Source organism: Echinops telfairi, unplaced genomic scaffold, assembly GCF_000313985.2.
Source record: "Echinops telfairi isolate 266 unplaced genomic scaffold, ASM31398v2 ScPeMD7_7424;HRSCAF=8462, whole genome shotgun sequence".
NCBI lineage: Eukaryota > Metazoa > Chordata > Mammalia > Afrosoricida > Tenrecidae > Echinops > Echinops telfairi.
The window spans coordinates 10,805,225-10,813,250 of NW_022111324.1; the positions used below are offsets into that span (position 1 = coordinate 10,805,225).

At 36.6% G+C, this 8,026-nt stretch overlaps 1 protein-coding gene across 3 annotated transcripts in view; it reads left to right on the top strand.

Annotated features, from left to right (window-relative positions):
• The window catches only part of GORAB (golgin, RAB6 interacting), a 31,716-nt gene that overhangs the window by 8,870 nt on the left and 14,820 nt on the right, over positions 1 to 8,026 (top strand). For 2 of the 3 annotated variants that reach the window (XM_004706832.2, XM_045298082.1), the window contains exons 2-4: positions 813 to 1,140; positions 3,389 to 3,490; positions 5,745 to 5,885. In XM_004706832.2, the coding sequence (XP_004706889.2) occupies positions 813 to 1,140; positions 3,389 to 3,490; positions 5,745 to 5,885 (571 nt within the window). Of the gene's footprint in view, positions 1 to 812; positions 1,145 to 3,388; positions 3,491 to 5,744; positions 5,886 to 8,026 lie in introns of those variants that run through there. The other variant, XM_045298083.1, reaches the window with a different exon arrangement.

Genomic DNA, 8,026 nt, shown 5'->3' on the forward strand with positions numbered 1-8,026 from the left:
AGGATCCCTGGTGGTATGTGGGTAAAGCATTGGGCTGCTAATCTCAAAGTTGTCGGTTCAAACCTACCAGCTGCCCACAGCAGAAATTTGATGACTACTCCCATAAATGAGTCATCACTATGGCTCAGAATTGACTCTTGGCAGTGGGTTTTTGTTTGATTAATGGTTACTTTACTTAGTAGAGTAGGAAAGTTAGTTTTCGTATGTTAATTTGAGGCTGATTAGACTTTGGAAGAATACAACCTTTGATCCAGGAAGAGAAAAGGAGAAGGATTCAGGGTTAAATAACGTTTCCTAGATATATGACTTCATGCAATTGTATTTCTACATAGACAGTATCTACCTATGTATCAAACTGCCTTAAAGTCTGTTATTTGAGAAATAACAGAAATACTTGAAAAGTCAGCTATCATTTTGTTTTAAGATTGTAGACAAAACAATGAATGTGAGGCAAAGTTCAAGTATTTATACAATTTTGTCAAAATTTTCTGTTTCTTCTGGCAAAGATCAAATCAAGTAAAAACAGGAACTTTGCTTTATGTCCTAAAGCCTAACTTACACAGACAGATTTATTTCCTCTAAAAATAAATTTAGAGTTGGGGCAAGTCTTACTAAATATTAACAGCATAAATTTAGAACTATTGAAACTATAGAACAATGCCTCTTTCCCCTACATGTTTAAGATACAGAACGAAAACAAACAAACATCCTCTTGAAGGGTTTGTCAAAGTTTGGTATTGTTAATGCTGTAGAGAAATTATAATTTCTGTGTTGATATAAAGGAATCTTTAACACTTAGCTCTATGTTATAGATCCCTTTGAATCGCAGCGGCGGCGCCCTATGAACAAAAGTCGGCAACAACTTCAGAGAGAAAAGGCCCTTCAAGAGCAAAGCCAAAAACTTGGACTTCAAGATGGATCCACCTCATTACCTCCAGAGCAGATGCTTTCTGCAGCAAAACAGAGTCGTACTACTCAAAAGCCCCATTCCGCTCTTCCTTCTCCTGGCACACTCACCGATGCTGACAGCCAACCAATGGAACTGGGCCGTGAGAATTCACATGATGGAAACCTCAACAAAAAAGTGGAAGTTCTATCTCCAGAGCCAGGTTGCAAATTGGAAAAAAAGAAAATGGAATTGTTAGTAAGTCTATTTATCCATGAGAACCCTCGCCCTCCATTTTGTCTTTTTAAAATTTTAATTCCTGTTGGGCTTTAAGGAAATAGAGGTTTTCGCATTTCTTTCATTTCATATTGAAACTTAGAAATCTGATGAATAAACTATCAAACCATAACCACCACCTAAATGTATTATGTCTCAGATATTGTTGGACATTTTATATGATGTCATTTAGTCTTCACAACAGCTTTGCGATGCATGCTTATTATGCTCATTTAGAAATAGTTATCTGCGATTCAGAGGATAATGTCTTCCCAAATAGAATATATAGTTAGTAGGTGGTAGAGCTGTGATTCACACCTAAGTCTGCCTGGAGCTAAAGTTTGTGCTCCCTCAAGGAATCAGAAGTTCTTCTCATGTGCATATGCTCTCTCCCCACACTGAACCGATCTTCAGCTTCTAGACTGGAGCTCTGTTGGCCCCAAAGTGGGAAATTTGTGTAGAGATAGAAAAGGGGCAGTCACGAGAAGGAATGTCGGAAGCTGCAGGAGCTAACTATCAAATTCATTTGCCTCATTAGGGTTCTTTTTAGTGTATATTTAATGTTGAATTTGTACTAGCAACCACTTTACATTAATAGGTTAGTTACTACATTCTTCTGGAGGATGCTATTCTGTGACTTGTGAAGTCTTGCCATCAGAATGCTGTGTTTTAGGCATGTGTTCTAGTATCCACTCTTGGTTTCTTTATGTCCTCCTGGTTTATCATTCATAAAGGAGAGGATAGTACTTGTTTCTACCTCCTGAGTCTTTTTTTCTCAAAGTATTTTATATAATTTTTTCTAATCTCTTTCAAAATATTTTCATGTTTTTCTAATTTCTGAAGTATGAGGGGACGTCAGAATGTTTGTGGAAAAATGAAGCCCCGTTGTATTTTTAAATCTCTTTACAATGAGTTTAAATTGTTTGCTATCCACAAGAGGTTTACAACTAAGAAGTCATTTTGTTAAGAGATATGAAATTGCATGGCATGTGAAGCAGACATAAGTATGCTTATGCAGCTATATTTCATTGCCTATAAGACTAGTTAACCAGCAAAGATCTGATACAGGTAGTAGGTGTATTTACTTGAGCTGTACAATTTAAGTGGAATGTCTTTAAGAAATTAATCTCTTTTTAAGTACTTGGGAGATTTCTTATTAAAGATATATAATTTAGGAACTGTGAATGGAGAAGGGAACTTGTAAATATATAAGCTGTATTTCTTAAAGAATGCTGAAGTGGTGTGTGACTTCTGGGAGAGAGGCAACAAATAGACCAGAGACTAGTAGAGAATTAGGCAGTAAGGACTTGTAAAGCCTTGCCTGGACAGTTCTTCGATGTAGCAGGATCTCACCAAGGCGTCTGAAGGAAAGATGTACAGATCAAAATAATGGTTAGCGAAAACTCATATGTGCCTGGTGAGATGCCTCATTACAGAAATGGCCAATGCCAGCGGTAAACTGGAGGCTGCAGGAATGTAGCAAAAGGAGAGTTTTAAAGTGGTAACTGGGTTTGGGAATAAAGATCTTTGCTGTATTGGCTATAAGAAGTGACAGTAGGTGGAGAAGATGGCTTTGCCATTGCCTTGTTTAATTTGCATTGCCATAATGAGAAATTCAGAGCTGAACAGATTGGGAAGTAATTCACATTTTCAGACCTTTGAGACTTTCTCTTTAGTGTAGCTTTCATTCAAGTTTTAGTTAGCAGTGTTTCACTCTGCTTAGAAGTATTGAAAAGTTGGAAAGAAATGAACAAATGGAAAGAAAATAGATGTAATAAGCACTGGTTATTAGCTGAAGGATTTTAAAGTGGCAGAGTTTTGTAAAGAAAACTCTTGTAAAAAAGTAAGACTGATAGAAGACACCAGGTACAGACTAGTGCAGTTTGTTCCCCATTTAACTTAAAATACCTAATTAATTTGCACGAGTTTATTTGTAGTCCTAAAAAAACCCACAGTGCTCTAGGTTCCAATTTGTGGGTCCCTAGATTATATACATAAAATGCCTTTCACAGGGCCAATTTATGTAGGCCTCCTTTACTTCAGATTATAGCCTTTGACATGTTCTTATTAGAATAAAATAAGGAGCTGCAGTTGAGGACTTCTGAAAAAAATATACATAACCTGGCTGGTTAAATTTTATACATTGGGACTGAGACTGGTAAGACATGGATTGGGGTAGCAGGCAATCTCTTTTGTAACTTCCCAATACACTTTTTTGCTCCCTAGGCAAGAAAAATCTCGTTGGGAAATCCTCCAACAGGAACAACGGCTAATGGAAGAGAAAAATAAACGTAAGAAAGCTGTTTTGGCCAAAGCTATTGCAGAAAGGTAAGGTACATGAAACAGGAGATAATTCTAACCTGAAGTCAACCAGTCATGTGTCTTATTTATTTATTTTCTCATGTCCTAATAAACTGATCGTTTTCTCTAAAATTATTTAAGGCCATTAAATTGTTTGTGCTTTATAAATAAAACTAAATTCTGGTTTTCTCAACTTATTGAGGAGGACTTTTAAGCATAGGTCACACTACATTTATGCATATAGATGTATTTTCAGTGTTAGCCATCTGTACATTCAGAAGGGAAGGAGTCAGTAGATGTAAAAATGTGTACACAGACAACAAAAGTTTTCATTTTGACGCAGGGAATCTTTAATCACTTGGCATGTGGCAGAATAAGGGATTACACATAAATGACTGACAGTCCCACAATTTATATTTTCTATGACATTTTCTTAAACGATTTACCAAGCACCCACTTATAATAGGCCAGAATTTAACTGTTTGCTCATGACTGAGGTCACCCACTTCACAGGGTCTGTCAGTGATCCCGTTCTCCTTGACCTGCTGCCATTGTGGCCACTTTGAGCAGCAACACCCCGTCCTGCCACACTTCCACTGCCGGCCCCGTCTTCCTGCCCATTTTGTTTGTACTTCAACGTGCTGTGGCCCTAGGAAATTAAAGTTAGTTAATAAGGCAGTGAGAGTAAGAATAGTGAGGACTCAATGCAAGCAGGTACTCAACAGTGTTTGCTTTTCTGATCTCTGGAAAAATCTGGCAGAACTATTACTGTAGTGCATTTTGAGGGAGTTGGAAGGATTCTGAGAGAGACAGATAGCAATAAGTGTTTTTAAAATTTTATTTTCCAAAAGGAAGCATGTACTTGAAGTTTATTTTTTCTTTTTGCACCTTTTGTTGCACCTTAGTCTTTCATGAAGTTTGTTTAATAAATATAACTTGCTAGCTTTCTTCTTTTGTTTTGAAAAATGGGACAGCATATAAAAATCTAGTGCCTTCCATGTACCCACACTCCTCCCCCCCTTCCACTTTACAAGTGATTCTTGAAAAGCATTTTAATATTCTCAACTTGGAGAAAGGAGAGAATCTGTTTGGGGGAAAGGTCATTTGATAAATGCTTAGGTCCAGCACTCATTCTTCCTAAAATGCTTTTGATTTAAGAGAGCATTAATATGGGCAAGAATATGGACAATGAAGTATTTGAAGTATAAACGAATCATACTGAGAAATGAATTTTTATATGCAGGAAGCAAAAGTAAATGCATAGTGGAGTAACAATCAGGAGAATGATCTTGGGCAGTTCATGACCAGGCAGAACAGAATGAAGCAATATAAATGGGTTGTGTGATTCAGATTTTTTTTTTAGTACTATAAAGAGACATAATTCATAAAGTAAGTTGCAATACAGTGGTTTGATATGAAGGTTTCCTTCCCCTCAAGAATGTATATGAAATTTCAAAATGCATGAAACTCTGATTAAAGGTTTGCTTTTGTATTTGCTTGTTCTGTTCCATAAGTGTATGTTGTGCTTAGAGGGTGGCGAGGAGGAGACAGAGATAATGAGGATGAATATGCTTTTAAACAAGAAAGGAAAAAAGTGTTTGGTTTGAAGCCCCACAAATAATTTCAGAGACCTGTGGTTTTGTCTTGAGGATAGGAATCAAAGCAATGAGTTTAGGGAAATTAATCCTAAAAAGTAAAAAACACAGATGTTTTAAGATGTGTAAGAATTACTGTTTGTAGGCATCTCTTTTCTCAAGTGTCACTAAGTACCAGAAGAATGAATTTAAGGTTTGAAATTCAGAAGGTTATATTGGATATTTTGATGACAAGGGAATAGAGATGTGCCATTTATTTTTATTATCCTTACATAATGAGTATAGATCACAAATGAGCCATTTATTTTAAAAAAACTTATTTTCTCCTTTATGTAAACACATAATAAATGCTAATAGAAATTTTAGATAAATGGGTGGGAATCTCAAATATGTGAATTGGAATTGACTCACTGGTAGTGAGATGTATACCAATTTATTATGTTCATTTACCGTATATACTAGAGTATAAGCTGACTTTCTGCATTTTTTTTATTCTGTTTTTGTGGTAAAATTAGGTACCTTGGCTGATATTCGGGTCGGCTTATACTCACGTATATATGGTACTTTATTTGTTTTTCTAATTTTTAATTTTAAAGTGTGTGTAACTTCTCCCCCCTTAAAATCATATCTGAATACACCATTGGAAAAAAAAGGTTTTTAATGTTCCACCCTACTCCTGATTCTAGATCTAAAAGAACTCAGGCAGAAACCATGAAACTAAAGCGGATCCAGAAGGAGTTACAGGCTTTAGATGACATGGTGTCTGCTGACATTGGAATCCTCAGGAATCGGATCGATCAAGCCAGCCTAGACTACTCATATGCCCGGTGAGTTGGGGAAATATCAGAGAGTCCAGTTTGATTCATGTCATTTGCTAGCCAAGTAATGTGCTTTTATACATGTCCTCATTAAAGCTTCAGACTTCATCATGTGCTATATGTATTTCTCCTTTGCTCATTCAAGTGCCCCTCTCTGGTCAAGTCATCCTTAACTCTGTTTTGTCAGCTTACCATGTAATATGTCCGTTAGAGCACATCTTGTAATACTTACATTTAGCAGTTCCTGCTAAACCATCAGCTATTGAGTGCTTGGGACTCTTTTTTTTTTTTTTTATATTAACCATTTCAGATCTAACAAAGTAAATGCTACATAGCCCACATAGCAGACTCTCCATAATTATTTCTTAAATAAATGGTAGTATCTGAGTAACTTGCCCCCAAACACATAACTGTTATTTCTCAGAACCAATAGTAATACTCTCTTCCTTTTTGCTCCCAGTTGTACCCATCTCAATAGCAAATTCTGATTGACTTGGTCATTAGGGGACTGACTGAAGCCTAGTTCTTATTTCAGCAAGTAAGCATGCTGTAGTGTGTGTGTGTCAGTGTGTATGTCTGTGTGCGTCTGTGTGTCTGTGTTTAAGCTTATGAGTAAACAAAAAAATACAGCTCCATCTGGGAAACCAGAACTGTCGTCTTTATTCTTTCCTATTATACACTGAACAAATTAGTTTGATGTATATTTTCTTGTTTTCAACCATTGGCATTTTTTCTAAAGAGAAAACAAAAATCAGCATGGAATATTTTTAAAATAAACTAACACATGCAAAGAATTACATGGGCTTTGCAAACAGATAAAAGGGCAAAAAAAATAAGTTCAATTTCAGGGTTTTCAATCCTTTCAACATTGCTTTAATCATTCTGGTTTGTCTTTTTTTCACATGGGACTGCTGTGTTAATGACTCAGTTTTGCATCTTTCTCTGTAACAGTAGAAATCAATCATAATGCCTCATTAGTCCCGGGCAAACCACAGCATCAGAATGTTTACACAACAATTTAATAAAGCGGAAATGCTTGATTGTGGTTTTCAGTTCACTGTTTGGTATTTAAGCAAGAGGGTGGTGGTTGTCTTTGTGATTTTTTTGAATGTTGTTTGACCATATGCTATTAAATTTAATGTGTTGTTTTTATTAATTAACTTATGAATCAATGCCATCAGTAGCTGATAACTAGAGGTTCCAGATTTCTATCAATGAAGTCATTAAAGAGGTAGTCAGGATTTTATTATGAGTAAGCTAAGCCTTTTTAGCACATTTTCTTCTCGGTATTTAACGTTCACCAAAGGAACATTTTTATGCTCGCATAGGTCTTCATGTAATTCATTCAGATTACAAGATAGGGTGCTGGTAACCTCAACTGAAAACCAATTGGATCATGTTTTAAATCAGCCCTGGTGTCGGCTGGAAAAGGTTGCCTTTGCATGCCGAGTGTTATATAACAAGTATCACAACTTTAGCCTTCAGAAACCCACAGAGAAAATGGAATTACTAGTCACAGAAGCAAACAGCCAATTATATATGAATATCTTCATAAAATTGCAGTAAACTTTTACAGAGTTGACGTTGCATAATAAGCTAAGATGGCAATTTCTGTTGGTACTGACACTCTATGTGGATGTTGTGGGAGACCATTTTAAAGCCTCAGCTCGTGCATTATGTCCAAGAGAAGCCAACTGTGACTGGAACCAAGGCTGTGTCTTCTTTTCATGTGTAAGATTAAGAGCACATTTCCTAAATTTCTCTCTGTGTGTATTGAGAAAATGTAAATACTATTGTGGTGCAGATTTCTTGTCAAAGGGGACCCCCAAGGCTGGCAGTTTTTATGGGAAATTTATCTGATTTCTTTTGAAAATAAAAATTATATTCTTGGTTTTGTAGCACCTCCAAAACCAGACCAAACTCACTGCCATCGAATGGATGCCAACTCACAGTGCCCTTGTACAACAAGGTAGAACTGCCCCGTAGGTTTCTGAGGCTGTAATTCTTTATGGGAGTAGAAAGCTTCCTCTTTCTCCCTTAGACTTGCTGGTGGTTTTATACTGCTGACCTTGTAGTTAGCAGCCCATCATGTAAGCACAACTCCACCAGGACCCCTTTTAGCGTCTAGAAATCCGTATTACACCCCCCCC